Source organism: Thalia democratica, chromosome 4, assembly GCF_965202585.1.
Source record: "Thalia democratica chromosome 4, ktThaDemo2.hap1.1, whole genome shotgun sequence".
Classification (NCBI taxonomy): domain Eukaryota; kingdom Metazoa; phylum Chordata; class Thaliacea; order Salpida; family Salpidae; genus Thalia; species Thalia democratica.
In genome coordinates this window covers 25075108-25100864 of record NC_139168.1, presented here as the reverse complement: position 1 = coordinate 25100864, position 25757 = coordinate 25075108, and the positions used below count along the sequence as shown (strand labels likewise).

The 25757-nt window shown below is 25.5% G+C and overlaps 2 protein-coding genes across 2 annotated transcripts; both read right to left on the bottom strand.

The window, feature by feature from the left end:
* Positions 1-268: 268 nt before the first annotated feature.
* LOC145833167 (uncharacterized) lies at positions 269-10305 on the bottom strand. Its single transcript, XM_082940365.1, has 6 exons — positions 10231-10305; positions 1795-1932; positions 1660-1725; positions 1016-1107; positions 529-643; positions 269-418 (listed from the first exon to the last, which is right to left on the bottom strand). Exons 1-6 carry the CDS (start codon positions 10303-10305, stop codon positions 269-271), a joined length of 636 nt encoding a protein of 211 aa, XP_082796491.1.
* Positions 10306-23300: 12995 nt separating this feature from the next.
* On the bottom strand, positions 23301-25140 carry LOC145833166 (peptidase inhibitor 16-like). The gene is made up of 4 exons (XM_082940364.1): positions 24994-25140; positions 24352-24564; positions 24070-24199; positions 23301-23458 (listed from the first exon to the last, which is right to left on the bottom strand). The coding sequence occupies exons 1-4, from the start codon at positions 25138-25140 to the stop codon at positions 23301-23303; spliced, it is 648 nt and encodes a 215-aa protein (XP_082796490.1).
* Positions 25141-25757: the final 617 nt, after the last annotated feature.

Genomic DNA, 25757 nt, shown 5'->3' with positions numbered 1-25757 from the left:
AGATAGGATACGTTAAACAATTAGGTTTTTATATTAGTTTGTATATTACAGCGAAAATCTATTTTATACATAAAACAATGAACTAACCAATATATAATCATCTTCTTTTAAAATTCATATGTTGTGGAGTCTTGAGCATGCATATGTAGCAGATAGTCGTTTTTATAACTGAAAATTTAACCAGATTAACTCATATAAGATTTGTTTTTGACGATTTAAGTACCTTAGTTGGGCTAATAATTAAAACTAAGTTAACAGTTTTATACATTTAACGGTCGTAGTAAAGATTATATTTATCTCCATCATTTATCAACTTAGCTGCCACTTTTAATCTTTTTTCATAACATTCGTTACAATTAGTTGTTAGCTGTATCGATTTGGGAAGCCACGGATAAGATTCAATTATTTTTTCACCAGCCTAAAAAGATTAGTTATTACTAAACGAAGCTTATTAATTCACCAAAATATATCAAACGCAGTCATAAACTTATCTCTTTACTAGTATTTTAATAATTTTATCAGTAATACCTCAATGACATAAACTCCACAGCTTATTCCGTCTGTTTGCTTGTTATGTTTTATCGATACGGCTTTGAAAGTGTTCACCGTTTTTAACAACTCTTCGTTTTTTCTAACGTGCGTTCTAAATACAAAAACATTTTAGAACTACCATAAAAAAAATATTATCGCAAAACGAAATCGTAACTACTAAACTATTGTTAGTAGACAAAAAATGTAACATATTTTACATGCAACACAATAGTAGTATTATATTTCAAAACGAAACATGTCACTGTTATATTTAAATCTTAGTACAACTTTATTATAAAAAATAATTTTTAAAATTCTTTTTAAAAATATAACCACATTACATACAATAAAAAACTATTTTTTGTTGATAAAGAAACAAATACTTGAAGTTTTAAATAGCTGCAGTACAACGTAAATTAAATTATATATGTATATTAGTAAATTTAAAATTCATTAATCAGTCTAATTACTACACAAAACTTACTTCATATATTTTAAAAAAGTCTCGCACTGTTGTATTTCACCCTTTGAATCTTTCAATGAATCAAAAATAATGATATTCGTTTTTACTTTGAACTAAAAAACAAGACTATTTTTTTACAACTTGACCATTAATATAACTATAAATCAATCCTTTTTTTTCAAAAAAAAAATTTTTTTACTATAGAAATATAAACTTTCAACAAGTTTTTTTTTGTAGCTATTACACTACACCAAACCTAATCTACGATGTTATCAAACTTTACTCAGATTAAAGACGGATAAAGTTTTTTTCAATGATATAATGCCTTAAAAATGGCCTCTAATAAAATAACTTGACTCATTAAAATTGAAGTATAAACTCGCTGAAAAGAGTGGTAAACTTTCTTCACTTTAATTTAAATCTTTTTTATCTTACCTTTTTGAAAAAATAGCTTGTGCAGTGTGAGTTACTTTGATACTATACTAGACTTTAACAAGTTTTAAACAAGTAACACTGAATACAAAGTATTAGTATACAAATTTGTACTACAACTAAATAACTTTTTAAGCTAATCATGAATTTTCATTATTTTGTGTCATATCAAAAATTTTCATAGTTGGTTTAAATTAAAAACTATTAGATTCTATGTACAAAAAATTACTAACTACTGCAATCCAATGGTTGTTGGCTTTAAGATGACAAAATCCAAAAAATGACTCGCTTTCAACAATCTGAGAACATATTATCATTTTGTTTTGAATACGTATTAGTGTTAAGAAATAATAAACATGATAACTCACAATTTTTATGAAACTATGATGTACTTTCATTCCATTATACAGCTTTTCCAAATCAAGTCTTTGATTTTGGTCATTCAAAAGTAGTATGTCATTAGCTTTCGTTATATTTAATAGATTTAAGAAGTAACCGTATATGACCTGTGTAAAGTTATAATTGGTTTGATTTTTGCTAGAAACTATTTAGTCTAACGTTTTTGTACATATTTCCAGATGACTAAGAAAGTTTGAAACCTGTATAAAAATAAAAAATAATAAATATAAAGTACTTCAAAGTTTGCAAGAAAATTGCAAAAACCAAAATTCATTCGATTAGCCTACGCAAATCAGTTGTATGAGTTGTTTTTTTTTTTTAAGTGTTTTTATAATTACTAAAAATCTTTAAATGGTCAAAAATACATCCTACCGCAAGTTTAGACTCTGAAGAAGCCATAAGTAAATTTTTAGATCTTAAAAATAAATATAAAGTACTTGAAAGTTAGCAAGAAAATTGCAAAAACAAAAATTCATTCGATTAGCCTACGCAAATCAGTTGTATGAGTTGTTTTTTTTTTTTAAGTGTTTTTATAATTACTAAAAATCTTTAAATCGTCAAAAATACATCCTACCGCAAGTTTAGACTCTGAAGAAGCCATAAGTAAATTTTTAGATCTTAAAAATAAATATAAAGTACTTGAAAGTTAGCAAGAAAATTGCAAAAACCAAAATTCATTCGATTAGCCTACGCAAATCAGTTGTATGAGTTGTTTTTTTTTTTAAGTGTTTTTATAATTACTAAAAATCTTTAAATCGTCAAAAATACATCCTACCGCAAGTTTAGACTCTGAAGAAGCCATAAGTAAATTTTTAGATCTTAAAAATAAATATAAAGTACTTGAAAGTTAGCAAGAAAATTGCAAAAACCAAAATTCATTCGATTAGCCTACGCAAATCAGTTGTATGAGTTGTTTTTTTTTTTTAAGTGTTTTTATAATTACTAAAAATCTTTAAATCGTCAAAAATACATCCTACCGCAAGTTTAGACTCTGAAGAAGCCATAAGTAAATTTTTAGATCTTAAAAATAAATATATGGTACTTGAAAGTTAGCAAGAAAATTGCAAAAACCAAAATTCATTCGATTAGCCTACGCAAATCAGTTGTATGAGTTGTTTTTTTTTTTTAAGTGTTTTTATAATTACTAAAAATCTTTAAATCGTCAAAAATACATCCTACCGCAAGTTTAGACTCTGAAGAAGCCATAAGTAAATTTTTAGATCTTAAAAATAAATATAAAGTACTTGAAAGTTAGCAAGAAAATTGCAAAAACCAAAATTCATTCGATTAGCCTACGCAAATCAGTTGTATGAGTTGTTTTTTTTTTAAGTGTTTTTATAATTACTAAAAATCTTTAAATCGTCAAAAATACATCCTACCGCAAGTTTAGACTCTGAAGAAGCCATAAGTAAATTTTTAGATCTTAAAAATAAATATAAAGTACTTGAAAGTTAGCAAGAAAATTGCAAAAACCAAAATTCATTCGATTAGCCTACGCAAATCAGTTGTATGAGTTGTTTTTTTTTTTAAGTGTTTTTATAATTACTAAAAATCTTTAAATCGTCAAAAATACATCCTACCGCAAGTTTAGACTCTGAAGAAGCCATAAGTAAATTTTTAGATCTTAAAAATAAATATAAAGTACTTGAAAGTTAGCAAGAAAATTGCAAAAACCAAAATTCATTCGATTAGCCTACGCAAATCAGTTGTATGAGTTGTTTTTTTTTTTAAGTGTTTTTATAATTACTAAAAATCTTTAAATCGTCAAAAATACATCCTACCGCAAGTTTAGACTCTGAAGAAGCCATAAGTAAATTTTTAGATCTTAAAAATAAATATAAAGTACTTGAAAGTTAGCAAGAAAATTGCAAAAACCAAAATTCATTCGATTAGCCTACGCAAATCAGTTGTATGAGTTGTTTTTTTTTTTAAGTGTTTTTATAATTACTAAAAATCTTTAAATCGTCAAAAATACATCCTACCGCAAGTTTAGACTCTGAAGAAGCCATAAGTAAATTTTTAGATCTTAAAAATAAATATAAAGTACTTGAAAGTTAGCAAGAAAATTGCAAAAACCAAAATTCATTCGATTAGCCTACGCAAATCAGTTGTATGAGTTGTTTTTTTTTTTAAGTGTTTTTATAATTACTAAAAATCTTTAAATCGTCAAAAATACATCCTACCGCAAGTTTATACTCTGAAGAAGCCATAAGTAAATTTTTAGATCTTAAAAATAAATATAAAGTACTTGAAAGTTAGCAAGAAAATTGCAAAAACCAAAATTCATTCGATTAGCCTACGCAAATCAGTTGTATGAGTTGTTTTTTTTTTTAAGTGTTTTTATAATTACTAAAAATCTTTAAATCGTCAAAAATACATCCTACCGCAAGTTTAGACTCTGAAGAAGCCATAAGTAAATTTTTAGATCTTAAAAATAAATATAAAGTACTTGAAAGTTAGCAAGAAAATTGCAAAAACCAAAATTCATTCGATTAGCCTACGCAAATCAGTTGTATGAGTTGTTTTTTTTTTTTAAGTGTTTTTATAATTACTAAAAATCTTTAAATCGTCAAAAATACATCCTACCGCAAGTTTAGACTCTGAAGAAGCCATAAGTAAATTTTTAGATCTTAAAAATAAATATAAAGTACTTGAAAGTTAGCAAGAAAATTGCAAAAACCAAAATTCATTCGATTAGCCTACGCAAATCAGTTGTATGAGTTGTTTTTTTTTTTAAGTGTTTTTATAATTACTAAAAATCTTTAAATCGTCAAAAATACATCCTACCGCAAGTTTAGACTCTGAAGAAGCCATAAGTAAATTTTTAGATCTTAAAAATAAATATAAAGTACTTGAAAGTTAGCAAGAAAATTGCTTTAAAAAATTATGTTTTACGCTTACATACTTATACTTTCATACTGCTAACTTCTTGTTAATCAAAAATAGACTATTTCACTAAAAATCTATCTTCTCCTACGTTTTTTGAGATAACCATCTCAAACTTTTAGGAAATGTTCTTTAATATATTTAGAAAATTCTGTCAGAAGAAATTTTTTTTAAAATAAAAAATAAGATTTTTATATAAAAAATAAACAAAAAAAACAGTTTTTTTTTTGTTTTTTTTGTTATAAAATTTTTATTTTTTTATTTTTTTAAATTCTGTTCCGACAGAATTTTCTAAATACTGCAAGGAACATTTCCTGAAAATTTGAGTAGTTATCTCAAAAAACGTAGGAGGAGATAGATTTTTAGTGATTTCTAGTTATTTGATGTTTTAGTTTGCACCTCCCATAAGGATCCTATTGTTGCCTCTGACTTTGAACGGCTATATCTCAAAAATTATTTTGAATTTTTTTAATCTGTAAAAAGCATCTTGTAGCTTAGTAAAGATCAAAAATTAAAAAAGGGTGTTTACCCCCCCTATGCCCTTAAATCTTATTTGGTTCAACGGAACTTTATTTCACAAATTTAAAAAGACAAAAATATGACAAAAATTTTACATTAACAAAAAAAAATAGTTATGGTAACTAGCTATGGTAACTAGCAGTGACAAGGGGTGTTGTAGGGATGGTCGTTTTTTCACTGGACAAAATCCGACTGGACAAAATTTTCAGCTCGATATTCGGCAAAAAACCAAAGAAGTAAAAACTAACTAAACTGGACGATTTTAAACTGGACAAAATCAAACAGGACAAGTTTAAACTGGACAAAAAAAAAATTTATTAAAAGAAAAAAAAATAAATAAAAAGAATAAAAATGTTTAATAAAAAATTTAACAATGTTTATTTATACTATAATATGATAAATATTTAAAAAAGTTATAAAATAATGTAACTTAAAAAATACATAAGTTAGTTTTAACTGTAAAAACCTTTTTTTTCTAAAATAAAAAACATAAGTAAACCTTTAGTAAGAAAAAAATCTGCTTAGCTATCACTTTTGTAAATTAATAAACCCTAGCTATATTTTTTAATATCATCAGTTAATAAAAATATAACTTTGTATATATTATTTTCCTTAAAAGTCTTTAAAAAAATATATAAATTTAATTTGATCGTAATATAACTATATATAAAAAATTTGACAAAACTTTTTACTTCTCAAATAAAATACTTTAGCTAACCTTTTGTACGCAAAAAAGCTATTTCTGCTTAGCTACTGCTTATTTTAGTTAATAAACCCTAGCAATATTTTTTAATACCATCAGTCAGTAGTTATCCACATGGAAAACTAAAGGAAAAGTATATCATCAAAATTTTTTAAACTTTTAAATCGTTATCATTATCTGATTATCTACCGCTGATTTTAATAAACAAACCCTAGCTTTAATTTTTTAATCACTAATGGTCAAAGTTTGGCATAAAAACACTAGTAAAACTACAGTAGTTGCTTCTTTTACGAAAAACAATATTATCCTAATAGATAATTAAAGAAAAAGTACTTAAGTAAACTTTTTGGAACTTTGTGATTGTGTTTATTAATTGCTTAGCTACAGCTGATTTTTTAAAAATAAACATTAGCTTTCACATTTTTATTTAATTATCAATGGTCAAAGTTTAGCATAAAAGAACTCGTATAATTACTTATTAGGTAAACACAGTTTGGCTCATAGATGATTGAAGAAAAAGTACTTTATTAAAGTAATTCAAACTTTGTACTTGTGTTTATTAATTGCATAGCTACCGCTGATTTTTTGAAAATAATTTTTAAATTCTATAGTTTTTGAGTTATTTATCATCAAAGTTTGGTATAAAAACACTACTATAGTTGCTTTTTAGGTAAACACAGTTTGGCTCATAGATGATTGAAGAAAAAGTACTTTATCAAACTAATTCAAACTTTGTAATTATGTTTATTAATTGCTTGGCTACCGCTGATTTTTTAAAAATAAACATTAGCTTTTATAGTTTTTGAGTTATTGATCGTCAAAGTTTGGTATAAAAACACTACTATAGTTGCTTTTTAGGTAAACACAGTTTGGCTCATAGATGATAAAAGAAAAAGACTTTATTAAACTAATTCAAACTTTGTATTTGTGTTTAATTATTGCTAAGCTACCGCTGATTTTTTAAAAATAAACTTTAGCTTTTATAGTATTTTAGTTATTAATCGTCAAAGTTTGGTATAAAAACACTAGTAAACTTGTTTTTTAGCTAAACACAGTTTGGCTCATAGATGATTAAAAAAAAAGTACTTTATTAAAGTAATTTAAACTTCGTACTTGTGTTTATTAATTGCATAGCTACCGCTGATTTTTCGAAAATAAACTTTAAATTCTATAGTTTTTGAGTTATTTATCATCAAAGTTTGGTATAAAAACACTAGTATAGTTGCTTTTTAGGTAAACACAGTTTGGCTCATAGATGATTAAAGAAAAAGTACTTTATTAAACTAATTCAAACTTTGTATTTGTGTTTATTAATCACTTGGCTACCGCTGATTTTTTAAAAATAAACATTAGCTTTTATAGTTCTTGAGTTATTGATCGTCAAAGTTTGGTATAAAAACACTACTATAGTTGCTTTTTAGGTAAACACAGTTTGGCTCATAGATGATTGAAGAAAAAGTACTTTATTAAACTAATTCAAAATTTGTATTTGTGTTTATTAATTGCATAGCTACCGCTGATTTTTTGAAAATAAACTTTAACTTCTATAGTATTTTAGTTATTAATCGTCAAAGTTTGGCAAATAACTGGAAAATAAACTTGGTTCAACACGTGTTTTTAAGTATTTCATTTATTATAATCTTGTTTTGAAATTAATTTATTAGTTAGAAAAAAAACATAGCTACTCAAAAGTTTTATAAGGGTTTGGCTAGCTTTGCAAAAGTATTTAATTGTGGTTTTATTAACTGAGTGTTGTATAACTTTCATAAACAATGTTTGTTTAGTCATTTCCAAGAACGAAATTATCATTAAGTTAATTTTTTAATATAAATGTTTATTTCCTTACTTTAATAAGTCAAGGTTGTAAACCCTATTTATATTAACACTGATATATGTGTGACTGTAATTTTTATTTGATAGCTAATCTTTTCTTGTGCTTTGCCTATACTAAAAAACTTTAGAGTTTTATTTATTATATATAATAACTTAATGTATTCTTGTTAACAAACACTAACATATTATGATTTAATGATTTATATCTATTTTTTCATTTTTTATAATTAAATACTACGAAAAATATAACATATTCTTTTATTTATTAGGAATAACAACTTAACGTACTATTTTTGATAAAAACTAACATATGTTGGTTTAACGATTTATAACTGTTAATATTTCTTTTTGGCTTTTAAAATTCACTACTACTTTTAATCTATAACTCAAAATCTAAAAAAGCTAAAGTTTATTTTTTAAAAATCAGCGGTAGCCAAGCAATAATTAAACACAAATACAAAGTTTGAATTAGTTTGATAAAGTACTTTTTCTTCAATCATCTATGAGCCAAACTGTGTTTACCTAAAAAGCAACTATACTAGTGTTTTTATACCAAACTTTGACGATCAATAACTCGAAAACTAAAAAAGCTAAAGTTAATTTTTAAAAAATCAGCGGTAGCCAAGCAATTAATAAACACAAATACAAAGTTTGAAATAGTTTAATAAAGTACTTTTTCTTCAATCATCTATGAGTCAAACTGTGTTTACCTAAAAAGCAACTATACTAGTGTTTTTATACCAAACTTTGATGATAAATAACTCAAAAACTATAGAATTTAAAGTTTATTTTCGAAAAATCAGCGGTAGCCAAGCAATTAATAAACACAAGTACGAAGTTTAAATTACTTTAATAAAGTACTTTTTCTTCAATCATCTATGAGCCAAACTGTGTTTAGCTAAAAAGCAACTATAGTAGTGTTTTTATACCAAACTTTGACGATCAATAACTCGAAAACTATAAAAGCTAAAGTTTATTTTCAAAAAATCAGCAGTAGCCAAGCAATTAATAAACACAAATACAAAGTTTGAATTAGTTTGATAAAGTACTTTTTCTTCAATCATCTATTAGCCAAACTGTGTTTACCTAAAAAGCAATTATAGTAGTGTTTTTTACCAAACTTTGACGATCAATAACTCAAAAACTATAAAAGCTAAAGTTTATTTTTAAAAAATCAGCGGTAGCCAAGCAATTAATAAACATAATCACAAAGTTTGAATTAGTTTGATAAAGTACTTTTTCTTCAATCATCTATGAGCCAAACTGTGTTTAGCTAAAAAGCAACTATAGTAGTGTTTTTATACCAAACTTTGACGATCAATAACTCGAAAACTATAAAAGCTAAAGTTTATTTTCAAAAAATCAGCAGTAGCCAAGCAATTAATAAACACAAATACAAAGTTTGAATTAGTTTAATAAAGTACTTTTTCTTCAATCATCTATTAGCCAAACTGTGTTTACCTAATAAGTAATTATACGAGTTCTTTTATGCTAAACTTTGACCATTGATAATTAAATAAAAATGTGAAAGCTAATGTTTATTTTTAAAAAATCAGCTGTAGCTAAGCAATTAATAAACACAATCACAAAGTTCCAAAAAGTTTACTTAAGTACTTTTTCTTTAATTATCTATTAGGATAATATTGTTTTTCGTAAAAGAAGCAACTACTGTAGTTTTACTAGTGTTTTTATGCCAAACTTTGACCATTAGTGATTAAAAAATTAAAGCTAGGGTTTTTTTATTAAAATCAGCGGTATATAATCAGATAATGATAACGATTGAAAAGTTTAAAAAATTTTGATGATATACTTTTCCTTTAGTTTTCCATGTGGATAACTACTGACTGATGGTATTAAAAAATATTGCTAGGGTTTATTAACTAAAATAAGCGGTAGCTAAGCAGAAAGAGCTTTTTTGCGTACAAAAGGTTAGCTAAAGTATTTTATTTGAGAAGTAAAAAGTTTTGTCAAACTTTTTATATATAGTTATATTACGATCAAATTTAATTTATATATTTTTTTAAAGACTTTTAAGGAAAATAATATATACAAAGTTATATTTTTATTAACTGATGATATTAAAAAATATAGCTAGGGTTTATTAATTTACAAAAGTGATAGCTAAGCAGATTTTTTTCTTACTAAAGGTTTACTTAAGTTTTGTATTTAAGAAAAAAAAGGTTTTTTTTTTTTTAATTGCATTTTTACAGTTAAAACTAACTTATGTATTTTTTAAGTTACATTATATTAAAACTTTTTTAAATACATATCATATTATAGTATAAATAAACATTGTTAAATTTTTTATTAAACATTTTTATTCTTTTTAATTTTTTTTTTCTTTTAATTATAAATTTTTTTTTATTTTTTTTTTCTTTTAATTAAAAATTATTTTTTGTCCAGTTTAAACTTGTCCTGTTTGATTTTGTCCAGTTTAAAATCGTCCAGTTTAGTTAGTTTTTACTTCTTTGGTTTTTTTGCCGAATATCGAGCTGAAAATTTTGTCCAGTCGGATTTTGTCCAGTGAAAAAACGACCATTGTTGTAGGGTGTTGAAGACTTACAAGAATATAAAAATATCTAAATTCTAGTATTTTTTTAAACTAATTAAGTAAGATAAAAAGTTTATAATTACACAAATAGTTTAAAAAGAAATAATAATTTTAAAAACATTAGTTTAAAGATTTTTGTACTATAATAACAATAAGTTTTCTATCAATCTTGTTTAGGTGAAGCATCTGCTTTAGAAAATATTATCCATGTAAATCTACTTTTTTTATTTGCTAAATTGGAGTTATTCAGAGAAAATGGGTTATGCTTAACTTTAGGTGAGCACACTTTGGTTCAATTTACATGAATTTCTCAGCTTTGCTTATGATAACTTTCAATTTTATTTTGACTTAATCTGAAGCCCTGCTTATGTACTTATATTACAATTTGCAATTTTAGCTGGCACCTTAGGTGACTCTTTAACTGTATATAACAAGGTCATTTCAACAATGCAACTTTTAAACTTTTTTGTATTCTTTTAGTGTTATGGTTTACGTATGTGACATATAGCTGTGAACTTAGTATAGAAATTAAATCATTTTAATAGACTTTATTTAACTTTAACAATAGTGTCATTTTAACTTAGTGGCATTTCAAATTATATTTTACATTATAAGATAAATTAATTGTTTCTGTTCTTTTCACCAGAAAATCAAAGACAACACTTATAAAGAACAGATAGGATGTACTTATTTTCAAAATAAAATTGAAAATCATTCAAAATAAAGTTAAATAACTCCTGTATATTGAACTAAAGCGTGCTCACCTAAAGTTATGCATAACCAGAAATTAAAGAAAGTGTGAAAATTGCTGGTAGTTTTAACATATTACAATTAGTTTTCATTAGTAAAATAACAACATAAATTTTAAGCAGAACCTATTTTTATCAACATAACATATTGAAGGATTTAAAAGCTCAATTAACTACTAAAATAAATGTTTAGCTAAAAATTTTTCAAGTGAATTTTAAGTTTAAAAACACGTAATTGCAGAGTTTCATCTTTAACTTGTAATTTATCCCAGTTTTGAATATTTAAAAATATGTGTATACAAGTACATATAACTTAAAGAAAAATAATATGTATTGGTTGTTTTTTGAAAAAGGGTATTACCCTATCAGCTGAAGATTCAAAATTTAGACTACTCGAGTATTAAAAACTTTACAATAGCTGCGCTTAAGATTATAGAATCTACTGATTGCTTCTGATTTATATAACAATAAAGGCTAACAAACACATTTTAAGTAGCAGTTTTGGAGTTTTTATAATAAAATTTAAGTTAGTTAAACTTAATTTCAAAAAAAAATCTATCTATTTTAAATTTAATATATGTAAAAATGCAACGAATCGATTTTTTATCCAAGGTATAAAAAAATATGATTTAATGTAGTATTACTGTTTTTGTTTAAATAAAATACTCGAATTGATAATTATTTTATAATTTTAACTGAACCTGATAATGAAAATTGTTAACATTAATTTTACGACCATTAAAAAGTAAGCTTTACATCTTAAGTCTAAATTTCTTTGCACTAATACTTTTAGTTATAAACAACATTTTCAATAAATAAATTCAATTAATTTTGATAATGATTGATTAATATCAAAAATCATAATTTTTGATATAAGTTTTTAGCAAAAAAAATTAACATCTAAACTAAATAATATATCAAAATAATAATTAATTTAACACTAAGACTATGTAAAACGTTATTGACAGTTGGCAAAAATAGTAAATGAAACAAATTTCAAGTTAGAAAACAACCTATAATTGATTAAATAAAAAAAGAGGTGTTTTGGAAATAAATTGTGTTAAGGTTATACAATATGATTTATTTTAAACTAAAATACTATACCACTTAAAAGTTTAAAAAGTAAAACTAAATTATGTATCGCTAGTACTTAGTAGCGGTCTTAAAATACTAGAATAAATACGTTACTTATATAAATATCAGTAAAAAGTACCATAAAATTAACTGTGTACTAGTAATATAAAGAAAGCTAATTTATATATATAGTAATACAAAAAAAAAAAAAACTTTGAATTAAATTATGATTTTTAAAACAATACAGAAATAAAATCTGTCAAAAAATAAATTACTTGTGTTTTACATTTAAAACCTAACAGATACGCCCTTCAGTTAAAAATACAATTTTTAAGCGAACTTTAAAACTCATAAGACTTTTATAAACTTCTAAGAGTTGATATATAAATTAAGTGTTTAAGAATTTAATTTTTGTTTAGAATTATTTTTAGCAAAAATATAATAAAATAAAACGTAAGATTACAATATTATTATTTATATAATATAAATTAAACTAAGCTAAATATCATTAATAAATAAAACAGTTACAACTTCCGAGTGGTCAATAAAACAATCGTTGTTAGAAGTTTATAAAACTGTTCAGTTGAGTCTACTTATAACAAATATTTTTCACATAAAACTTACCGTTAGAAAAATAATGTTATGACCTTGTGGTTAATAATTAGTAATTTTGTCTAATAATTTGTGCTTAAATGCAACACTAAGAAGTTTAAAAAAAATATATAAATAAGTACTTTTTAAATTTTAGAATACGTTAGTGTAATATTATAAACTTCATTTTTTGATGTTTGGAGTATAGTATATCAATTTCATAATTTCAATTTCTAAAGTTCTAGCAACCTTTCGTAGTTCTACAGGGTGTAGTAGAATTAGCAGAATGCTAACGCTTCTATGTAAACTGAACACTTAATGCTATATAAAAGTTTAATTGTTTTAATCTAAAATGTCATCTTTGTGGAGTTATGGGGACGTTTTTATAATTTAAATATTACAACTGTAGCTTGTTGCGTCTTTTTATTAGTATACTAAACAGAAAAAAAATACGTTTTTTTGAAAACGTTGTTCTCTGGTCCTAGTAACTAGATTTTCTACAAACTATATAATTAATGGGAACGGGAAAATATGAACGAATAAGTTTTTGCACGAAGGGTCAAATATGCACAAGAGTAAAAAAAAAAAAATTACCATCTGAAGCTAAAGGTTATGGGTAACAGTGATAACAAAAAAGAATATTGATAAAAAATTAAACAAAAAAAAAAGTTACCACCCGAGAGTAAGGGTTAGGGGTAACAGTGGTAGTACTAAAAAGAAAATAATAATAAAAAAACTAGAATAATTTCAACCCGTGCAAAAGTTGCTTTATGCAAAAGTGACCCTTCGTGCAAAGTTGACACCATAAAAAATTGTCTTTTTTTGCAAAAATGTCTCGTTGTGATAAATATGAACCGTCGTGCAAAAGTGTCCCTTCTTGCATATTTGACTTATACCCGTAATTTATATAATGCAAGTAAGGTACTTTAAAATTTGCTGCCTGAAAATTTGGCTTATTATAACGTTTAGCTTTAGACTTATAGTTATATGTGAAGCGGTTGTAGACTAGTTTTCTAGATTCTGTGCCTTGAAAAATAAAAAAGTTTTTATTCATAACTATATTTTAATTAAGTTTATAGACTTTTTTTACTATATTTTTGTGTGTTGAATGTTAAATTTATAAATTTAGTTCTAAACTCTAGTCACTGAACAAAAAATAAGCTTAAAAAAAATTTAAGACATTTAAACTAAATAAAACTATTTTTAAATGAATGTTTATAAAGATTTCTAAAATACAATAACCAGCTCCTATTTACAGATGGGAACGGTTCAAACATACACGAAAAGACAGTTTTGCACGAAGAGTAGTTTTTGCATGAGTGTAAAAAATATAAATAAATGAAAAAAAAGAAAAAAATTAATAGAAGAGCAAAAAAGAGGAAAATATAAACTTTAAACTGACGGTAAGGGTTAAGGTAAACAGTGATACTAAAAGTGAAAAAAAATAACAATGAAAATTATTATTAAAAAAAACCGAGAAGATAAACAAACAAGAAAATAATAAGTTACAACAACAAGAAAAAACAACAAGAAAGAAGAAAAAAAAGTTGCTGACCGAGGATGTGGGTTAGGGGTAACTGTTGTAGTAAACTAAAATAGTAAAACATTTAAATTAATAGAAAAATAAGTTAATAATGAATTTATTTATTTACACTAAGGCAACGACGTTTCACCCCTAAGAGATCTTTAGGCCTGCAAAAAAAAATAAAATAAAAATAAATTAAAAAAAATCAACTCGTGCAAAAGTGATCCCATATGCAAAATTGACACCATGCAAAAGTGTCTTCAAACAAAAAAGTGTCTTCGTGCAAAATTATCCCTTCGTGCATATTTGAAACCTACCCTTTACAGATAGAAGTTTCTTACTTACTTACTTATGAATTTGAATAAGAAAAAAGCTAGTAAATATAAATCAAATAAGATGACGTACTATTTCTAAAGTTAAAATTTAGATTCAATTTAAAAAGTTTTCAATTATATGTAGAAATATTTAACTACTTTTTCTTACATACATAAAAACAATTATGTGCAGAATGATTTTTGTGTTATATAAATATAGTAGTTGATATTTGTATTAAGTCAGATTCCTTGATCTTTTTAAGAAAGTACATATTTTTTTGTTGTTTAATTTTTATAAAAATGAATTTAGATTGTTATAGTTCTTTATAAACTAAACACTTAATTTTAACTTTTTGACCACGGTATTATTGTAGTGGTGTTTCAACATGTTCTTTAAACATTGTAAGTGTATTTAACTGAGACTCAATTTCATTATATCATTTTAAAATACTTTGTTAGTATCATGCCAAAAATCCTAAAGTTCAAATTTTTACTATTTAGATAAATACTAAATAACTTGTATAATAAGTTTTTTAGGTATAGAATAAGTTAAAATATAAAGTTAAAAAAAAAAGTTGAAGTATCACTACTGGATTTGGAAATTTGTTTTAGTTGCAAGTGAAATATAAAAAAAAGAACTTCAAATTGTAAAAAAAGTAGTATAAAATTTTAATCGATGGTTTTAAAATATTTTAATTCAAATGTAGAAAGTTGATATTAAAATAGCATTATTAATACTTTAGTATTAGTTTTATTAATAGTTAATTATGCTTTACATATTAAACAGTTCTATATAACAAAATAGCTAATTTCATATTATGTCTAACGTACTACACGACTTTTTGTAAACCAAATAAACGCAATTAAAAAATTCCACAGTTTCATGTGTCGCGATTAGACTTTGAGTATGTTAAGCCGTTCTACATTAAGAAAAAAATGCAAAAGCATAGTTTGTAAATTGTATGTAAGTAGGATTAGTTTTTTTTACTTGACATAGCTTTTAGATAATGAAAGTCGTGAGAGTAACTACAAAACACCAAAAATTTCAGTTTTTTACTAATTATTTTAAATAACAAAAATAAATTAGTTAGTAGTTAAAACAAATTTAAAGTCAACTTGATAGTTTTTAAATCTCTCTTGTAGTAACACAGTATTAATTTTATTATTACTAGGTTACTAACTGCTTTTAAACAATTAAAATTAGTTCGCAACTGTTTTATACTAATTTAAATCTCTTTAGTTGATGTTATAGCTTAAGATATTTAGTTAAAAAGAAAATTTAGTTACAATATGTAACACATAGTATGTTAACAAACTTAAACTACAGAAGTAATATTTCGCTTAGATACCTAAGTTTAAAAAAATCAAGAACTAAAATTTTTGGCCTTATATAATTGTTTGTTTAGAGTAAATAAATTGCAGGAAAGTTACCTAGTTTTTGATTAAAACAGAAATCTGTTGTCTAAGTTGTGTCTAGCTTTTTATTTTAGCTTCTATTATTATTAAACAAATAAAAAAAACTGCAGAATCATTTATAGCATTGTATTTATACTGTTAAAACTGCTTTAAAACTCACAACCGAACATGGTTTAAAAAATATATATATACGTTAAAAAATTAAGGTTCAATAAAATCAAAAATATAATTTTGAAGCTGTTTGCTGTAAATATCTTACTTCATGAACTATTGAATAAAAATTAATCTTATTTATTCACGATTACTTGTAAAAATCTTAGTACATTACCAAAGTGTAAAATAAACTGTAGTCTTAGAGATTTTTAGAGTTTTTATAGCTTTAAGGAACTTGTGTAGCTTTGTCATAACTATTTTTATCCAATTATTTTATACTTTAATCAATTGATTTAATACTTCATAAATCAATAAATGAACATTCAATTTCAAATTAAGTTAAAACAAATATTCTTTATGTATATATTTTAGAATCTGTTTTTCTATAAAATGAAGGAAATTGACGAACTAATCTTAGAATATGAGATTAAGTTAGCTGCAGACAACGCAAAACTTAGTGAGATATCTGACGCTATTTCAAAGCTCAAAATTTTTGATGATAAACCTCTGACACATTCACATCAGATTTTGAAAAAAATTTGTAAGTTATTTGCAATATGCTTTACCTTTTGCTGAAATACGAATTTTCTAAACTGTTTATTGGTACTTAAATAAACAAAAAATAATATCAAATTATCTTTTTTTTAAAAACTTATTTAGTCTCTGCTTTTAAAAAATGCCAAAAATTGAATAGTATCAGATTTATAGTTTTTACTTTTTTTTCCATAGTGTTATAGTTCATCCATTGTTTGATGACTTAAACAAAATAATCCCTATGTATAATTTACACAATCTTTTGACTCTTAGCTATAGGGTAATGGGACTAATGTAAACTAGCATGGAATATAGCAAGCTAAAGTATTTTTATTTAACTACAACTAAATATACTACGAAACTTAGTTATACACGGTTGTTTTCTATTAAAATCTTTAAATATATTAAGCTCATTCGAAAAACGTTTTAAAAGTATATAGAGTATAAAATTTATGACTTTTACGTATTTTAAATTAATAATTTACTTTAGAAGAGTAAACTTAAATAAAAAATTGTAGAGCTGCTCTAAAGTTCTTTGTAACTAGAGCTACGCTGGAGTAAGAGGCTTAACAAAATCAACTTTTGTATTTGAGTATATTTGTTTAAATACGTTTTAAGCTCTGCTATGATAAAAAGAAGTAAACTCTGATCATTTATAGCAGGGGTCGGTAATCTACTGCCCGCAAAGCAAACATATTCGCCCCTCGAAGTAGACTTCTCAGCTAAAAGCCTAAACTTTTAAAACATAATTTTAAAATAAAAATTATTATTTTTTGTAAAAACTTACGTTTAGGCATTTAGTTTAATAATTAGTATTTCAATTTTGGCTGAAAGTAGTATTTTTATATTTATTAATGCAGTTGATTTAAACAGCTACGGCCCACTAGGAATTTATTTATTTTTAATAAGTTTGGCCCTTTAAGTATAAAAAGCTGCCGACCGCTGACTTAAAGAATAAAATCATTAGCACTTGTTTTATTTATGTAAATAATATATAAAGAGCGTGTAAGAATTTAAAAATAATAAACTTAACTTGAAAATTTGTACTAATTTTTAGATATGAATAAAAAATTATTTGACTTTGATAAATACAAGTAAATATAAAACCACCAATACAGTAATTTCTCTTTAAAATAACTACTTTACTAGACTAAGTAGACAAATTTTGTAAAACTTTTTATAATTTAAATCTGTGTTTTTTTAGTATGTGTTGTGAATACTAACTTTTGTTTTATAACTTTTTTAATATGTCTATAGTAAAATAACTTTTGTACGCTTGTATTAAAAATTACAATACACAAATTTATACATAATCTTTGTATATGTTTATTGTAAATTAGTCCTCGTTTTAAACTTTTCAGACTCCGATGAATTGCTTTATTAACTTACATTAAATAAACGTCATAAGTTTTTACAAAATGATAACGTTTTTTTGATATGCAGTTGTATTTACAAAATAAGCAACTTAAAAAGTTTTATTCTAATTTTTATTTTTAAGTTAACAATATATTTTTGTATATTAAAAAAAACATTTTGTGCATAGTTGATATTATATTAGTTTCATTACTTATTTAATCATTTTAGCAATCAGTTATTCCTTTTCAGGCAACGTAGAAAACGCAAAAACCTCTTCTCTAGATCGATTCCTGAAAAAAAGTACTTTGAAGCATTTATGTTGTTAGAATAAAAATAAGACAGTATAAAACTAATTACACTAAATATTTAAGAATTTCAATAAAATTTTTATTTGCTGTTTAATAACTTTTTGGATTTATAATTCTGCTTCAATACATATGTGTAAATTTTGTGTAGCATAATATAATTAAAAATATAAATAACATGGGTACACTAATTACTTTACTTCAGATCGTAAAGATTCAAAAAGAAGACGAGAAACTTCAAACCACCCTTCCTGCAGTTACTCAAACCACTCACCGAGCAACGAAACAGCTTTCAGTAACCCTTTGAGCATGACACCCATGCAAAAAGTCCTTGACCCAAATTACCACGATAGCGTCTTGACCCCGTATCTGATGCAGACTCTGAACCCCGACGCGTCTCTGAAGCAGGAAATAAGCTTGAAAACGCATCTTCCCTACTTGATCATCGACGATTGGTTTTATAAGCAGAGGATGAAAAAATTGGGTACAGAAAGCTCTGAAGTGAAAAAGAATAATCGAGTTCTGAAGGTCGAGCCTTTGCTATTGAAGTCTCTCAACAGTAGCGAATTTTTCACCGAGAAAAATGTTCTGGAGCTTATGATTGAAACCGGGTTGGACTTTGGTGAGATTCACGACTGGTACAGGGGCTTGAAGTTTAAAATAGGCGAGTTTTATGAAAATTTTCCAAAACCGAGCCATCAAATTCTTAAGGTAAAAAGCTTCGAGCTGGGGGTTAAAATTGGAGTGTTGAAAACTTGGTTTCAAAATAAACCAATTATAGACGCGATAGTGGTGGAAAATAAGATAAACGAAGCTATGAAAATAGAAATTCAAAAAATCGACCCGTTTCGCATGAGCGAAAATCAAAAGTATACGTTTGAGGAAAATGAAGCTTTAAAAAACTTCTACTTGAGTACTCCAGTGCCGAGTAGTCCAGAAAAATTGAGATTGGCAGAAGCTTTAAACTGCAATTATAATAAAGTGTGCGAGTGGTTCTTAAGAACCAAAATAATAAAAAGACTTTTGGAGGACATCAATGAAAACCTGAAGCGTGGCTCGGAAGCAGCTGTAAAACAAGAACCAATGCCAAACAATATTATAAAAAGAAAAGTAAAGCGAGGAAAGCTCACAGAAAAAGAAGAAGAAGTTTTGGAAAACAAATTTTTTGAAAATGAGAGTCCAGCAAAAGAAAAAATATCTCAGATAGCAAATAAATTGAATCGAGAGTACAAGCTAGTGAACCAGTGGTTCGTTAAAACAAGAAAGAAACTTGAAATTTCCGAGATAAAAAAGTCACCTTCATATGATTTCGAAAACAAGTTTTTCGATATTCCAGACCGTGTAGCTTCTGACGGTCTCAAAATGACGTTTTCGTTTAACAACGGAGCCGGTGCTTCTACCAAGAAAGAAAGTTTGCAGGAAAGCAAGTTATCAGACAACGCTTCAGCTTTGCGCCGACCGCCGTTCTACTCGGATTTGAAAAGGAATGAAAGAATGATCTGTAATGAAGATCACGGTGAAAATGAATTGTCTAGCGACGAGGAAATGACTTATCAGGATTGGCTGAAAAGACAGCCCAAATACAAGAATTTGCACTTTTGATTTGTTTCATTTTTTTACATAAGTTCATGTATTGTGCTTTAATATGAACTATAAACCATACATGACAGTGTTTTAAACCACTAAGATATTTTTACGTAGATACTTAGTTTTAACTTGTGGTATTTGTTTTAGTACTTGACGTAATAATTTCTGCTGATAAAAAATAGTTTCATAATTCAGTTTTTCTCTCGTATAGAGAGCAAAATTATTGTCATCATTTAAATTTTTCTTATTTAAAAGTTCTCCCATTTTAGTTTAGTTCTCTCGTTTATCTATCAATCAAGTTCAAATGCAACAAACACTATCTACAATAGTTTGATTTGCAATCAAAACAGTTTAAGGTTTTGTAGGCAACAAAGCTAAACCTATAGGAATCATGTTTTCAACGAGTGAAATGCTCATACAAATAATTTTGTTGCCGTAAAATTTTTAATCTTTTGCAATAAGTCAGGGAACTTAACAAACAGGAGTAGTTATATTTAGATAATATGCAACTTAACAAACTACAGTATTAGGACTTACAAAAATATAAATAAGCGAGAGAACTAAACTAAAAAAGGAGACCTTTTAAATAAATAAAAGTTATACAGTGACAATAATATTACAATTATGGGTCCACGGCTATTCAAATTCGGACACTTCAAATTCTGACAATACAAATCTTTAAAAAAATAAAAAAGTCCAAACTGATAAAGTATTGTATAGTTTAAAAATAAAGATATGCATTAAAGTCTTATTAATTTCTACAAGCCGTTTTTGTTTTTCGTTTATCATTAATTTTTATTTGAGGTATGGCTAAAATAAGTTTCAAAACATAGTAATTTATAGTAGTTTAAAATATCTCAAAAAATCTAATAATTTTGCACAAAAGAAAAATAGCTTGTAGATATTAATCAGCTCTACATACATATTAGTTATATTTTAAAAATATATGTTTAATTTTTTGAGATATGGTCTCTTAGATTTTTTAAATAATTTAATTTGTCCGAATTTGAATTGTCATGTAATCCTGCATAATAGAAAAATAGAATTTTGATAATTTATACTTTTATATACTACGATTGTTTTATTCAAAATGAAAAATAAACGAAGATATGATAACAAAATTAATGATTTTACGTTCATAAATAAAATTTTAAAACAAAAAAAAAGAATAAGTATTTTTTATTTTTTAATTCTTATTGTTTTTGCAACTTTTAGTAACAAAATTAAATTCAGATATTAACAACAGTTCTCGATGACATAATTTGATTTATTTTAAAATAATTGATCACATACTATTTTTAATGAAAAATAGCCAATTATTTTATTTCGTACTTATTATTTACGAATACTTTAATATTTTATTTAGTAATTACCGTTGGGTAAAAATTAAATAAATAAACAAACCTAAATCTAATAATTCAAGTACTAAAATGACGTTTTATAGTTTGTATTAAATAAACCTAGCCAATATTTTAACTAATCTTTAAAACTATTATGAGCTAAAAAAAAGGTAAACACTTTCTTAGACCTTTGAAACTTATTTTGTACACTTTTTAATCTTATTAAGATTGAAATTTATGTTAAGCGGACCATATTTCACAAAAAAATCTTTAATGGGTAGAAATTAAAAAAGTTGTTAACAGGTCGCGTAGTTTTTCAAAGTATTTTACAAAAAGATATTTTAATTGCATTGAAATAACCATCTATTTATCACTGCTATATATTAAAACAAACTTAGAGCAGACTTCAAAAAAATTAAAAAAAATTAAAAGATTATTTTTTGCTTTGTACAAAATAACTTCAAGCTATACACACGTCGCGGGCTATCTCTGTTGGTTGGTCGAATAACGCTGTTAACCGTGATTTAGGCAATACTTTGTCACAAGTTGTTTTAAACTACTCATAAACATTATAAATAGTTTATTGGAACTAAAAACTTCCGTTATATCAAAAGCTTAAGAAGTGTACTTTAACTATTTGTTTTTAAAAAACCAGACACAGTTTTTTTAAGTATTATAAAAGAAATGTTTTTGTAACTTTATGCTACTTGTGCAGTTAAATACTTAATAAAAACTCATTATTTCTGGCCTTTTCAAACTCTTTAAGTAAAAATTAACAAACTGAAACTAAAGCTTTATAATTCTATCATAGTTATGAAAACAATTGTATCTTTTTGCGCCTATTTTTTTTTTCATTTTCCGCCTATTTTTTTACTAAATTTACAACAACAACAGGTTTAAACAAATCAATTTTCTCTAAATTAATATCTTAATTCAATGCAAATTTTGGGTAGTTGTTTTTCTTCATAAGGAAAACACTTTTTTGATTTGCTTATATGTATAATCAAATTCTGGCTAAAAATATTTTTCAATTTTTTGTTATACGTAATAAAAAAATAAAATTATACAGATGATGAAAGATTAGCAGTTTTTGTTAAATCGAAGTAATATTGTTTTGCTAAATTGTAATACTAAAATTTTTTGTCTGATATCTCGGAAAAACAATCGTATATAAAAAAAAACATTATAAACTTTTGATGAATTTTGAAGTTTTTAAACGACTTTTTTACAACATGTGATAAAAATATTAATAAGTATTCTTAAAACTGAAGATCAAAAGTATTTTTTAATTTGTTTGTTAACTAAGTCTTTGCACAAACAGATTTCAAACTTGAGCTGGTAGGAAGCTCCTTTATTTTGTAGTCGACAAATTTAAAACAATTATCAACTAAGAATGAAAGTATGACTAAATTCAACTTTTTAGTTTACTAAAGATACATACAGATAAATTTATTGAGTCTTGTTTTAATTTATAAAACAAGAAGTTGAGATGTACAGTACTGGGTTATAAATAACTTAACAAATGACTCAACTAAGAAGCACTTTTTACCCACAAGACAAATAGAAAGTTAAAACTTATTTGAGGTAGACAACAAATTAATGTAGAAAAATAAAGATCTGCATTTGTAGATTTTTGTACAGAAAACAAATTTTTGATTGCAGTTTGTATAGAAAAAAGATTATAGTTTTCTCTGCTTTGTTAACTGTCAAAATTAAATAATTCCAAATAAATTACTAACATTTAATCAGAGATTAAAAATTTTGATTTAGTACTAATGTTATAGACTTATAAAATACTTTTATTTTAACATAAACTTTTTTTTAAACCACGATTCTAATTAAGTTAAAAAGTTTTGGTTTTTACGTAACTACTTTATTTTGTATACTACAACAAATAAGTAGATCATGTTTTATTTTTCAAACCTTGTCACGCAAAATATAAACGAATAAAAAAAAACAAAAAGTCACTATTAATTCTATTTATTTACAAAATTCACTTGATTGACTTCTTAGTATCAAGTAAATAAATTCAGTATCATTTACAAACAAGTTTTTCCAGATGGACATTTCGACCCAGTTTTGCCGGCAATATAAGGTTTTTTCCCGACCCAATTTCCAGATTCTCCATAATTGCAGACAGTTAAGTAGAGTGGGAATGTAGTTTTTTCAATTCCTTCTAGCTCCAAGCACATTTGCACTAAAAATAATTAGTAATGGGTTATCTAATATATGCAATAAGTTGTCGAAATTTTTACTTGTAGCTAAGTATACACGGTTATTGTTATCAGTGTAACGAGCTCTCGAAAAATCTGAATAGTTTTCATTTTGTTGTCAAACACTAATTTTAAGTTTTAAAAAGTCTAAGAAATTTTAATTGAAAATTTTTCTTTTTTTTCAAATTAAAAATAACTATATAAAGTTAGACCACAAATAAAGAAATTCCAAAGCTAATGTTTACTTTGTTATAATATCTATAAACCTTTATAAGACGATCTATATAGCTTTATTTCTAAACACATTATGTAATTAAAATCACACATAATTTAAAAAGGTTTGGAATAAAATTTTGTTATCAATATGGAGTTTGTATTGAATAAAAAAAAACTGACCCGTAGCACAATCAAAAAACACACACGTATTCAAGTATAACCTTCAAACACTTGTAAATTAACTAAAAACTCCAGTGAAACAGTTGTATTAAGTGTATAAATATTATTACTCTAGATATTCTTAACATAAAATCATAATCAACAAGCAAAATTTTGTATTAAAGAATAAAATCTACCATCAATTAAACATAGAAAAAACCTGCGCACCCCACAGCCTCCGTTTCCCCCCACACCATCTGCGTGTAGTGTCCGCACTTCTTCCCCGGCCTGCAATAGTTCCTCCAGTAATCGTAATCCTCCTTCTCCACCTCGAACCCCCTCAGCGCGTCCTGCAAAACACAAGGTTTTGTCATTCAACAAGTTATCGAAATTTTAACTTGAAATAACTTGTGCTCTTTAGTAAAACGAACTTATTAGCAATCTAAACAAGTAAAAGTTTGTTATTAAAAAGTTGTTTTGAGTCTTAGAAATAACTTGAAACCTGCACCGCTTTGCTGAAACTTGGCGCGTAGAAAACTCCGTTGCTTACTCCACCGATGGCGCTTAAATTTTCGCCCACCGATGTAAAGTTCCTGGCGGTTCTGAACGCCTTCGAGCTGTGTTTCCACTTGCATTGCTTGGCGTACTTCCTGGCTAAATGCTCGAGTCTCCTGTCCCACCTGAGTTCGACCATGTTCGCCGCTTCCGGCACCACCTTTGTTGTGTTTAATTTAAGTTTCTATCAGGGTTGCCATAATTTATTTTTTGTAATTTTAACGATCGTAATTTATCTGTATTCTTACATTTATGTTGTCATGCATCGATTTGAAGTAAGTTAAGCGCAAAAATTAAATAATCTAGATAAAAATAGTTTTATTCAAAAGATCCCCATTTTAAAACAATCTTGTGGCAATGCACTCATCAAAGTATGGCAAGTATGCTTTTAACAGTTAGTAGCATTCTGATAAGTTTTTTAAATCTGTTTAAAAAATTGGGTTTTGGTATTTGTATGTTTAAGATTATTAGTTCTAAAAAACAACTTTGTCAGTAACCCTTTCTCTTATAAAAAAGCATATTTGGTAACTGACGTAAATTTTAATGAAGTAAAAGAAAAATTAGTTTGTTATTAAAACATGTTACTCACATTACGCCGGGCATCGTTGTGCATTCGAACGTACGCTTTCCTGTCTTCGTCGGTTGGGTGCAAGGTTTTCGAACGGAGTCTGGCTGCTCGCGTGTGTTTCACCAGAAAAACTACAAGTAGCATGAACAACACGCGTTTGAAACCCATTGTTACTTGTTTATTCAGAAATTCTATTTAAAATAATAAATATAAGTAAAATATAAACATGTGCTGCCTTATAGATTAAAATCAAGTTTTTTTTACTTATCTTCTAAAATACTTAATCTTTTATATTATAACGAATTTAAAAATTGTACAGGCTAGTTATAAATGTAAATATTAATTCTTTTTGTATCTCTAAAACAAATCTAAACTAATATCTTCTTAAAAACTTTATTAATTACTTTATTTGTTTATTGAAATAAATTTAAGTACCATCAAATACAAAAATAAAATTTTATCACAACAACAACTAAGGTTACATGATAAAATGACAAAAGTTTTAAAACACATACTAAAGTAAAACAAATAAAAAATTTGAAATTTTTTATAGAATCTTAAAAAATTTACAGAAACTTAAATTTAAATAACTTTTTATTGTGTTTTATTGTTAATTTGAAAAACTTTGATCTGCTATACTTATTAAATATTTTTAACTAAAAACGACGGACTAGACTACTTCTATATCTAAGTCTCAATAAAGATAGAAATTTTGAAAGCAAAGAAAACTATTACTGACAGGACTATAACTCAACGTCAAAAAATGTACAGTAAAACATATAACA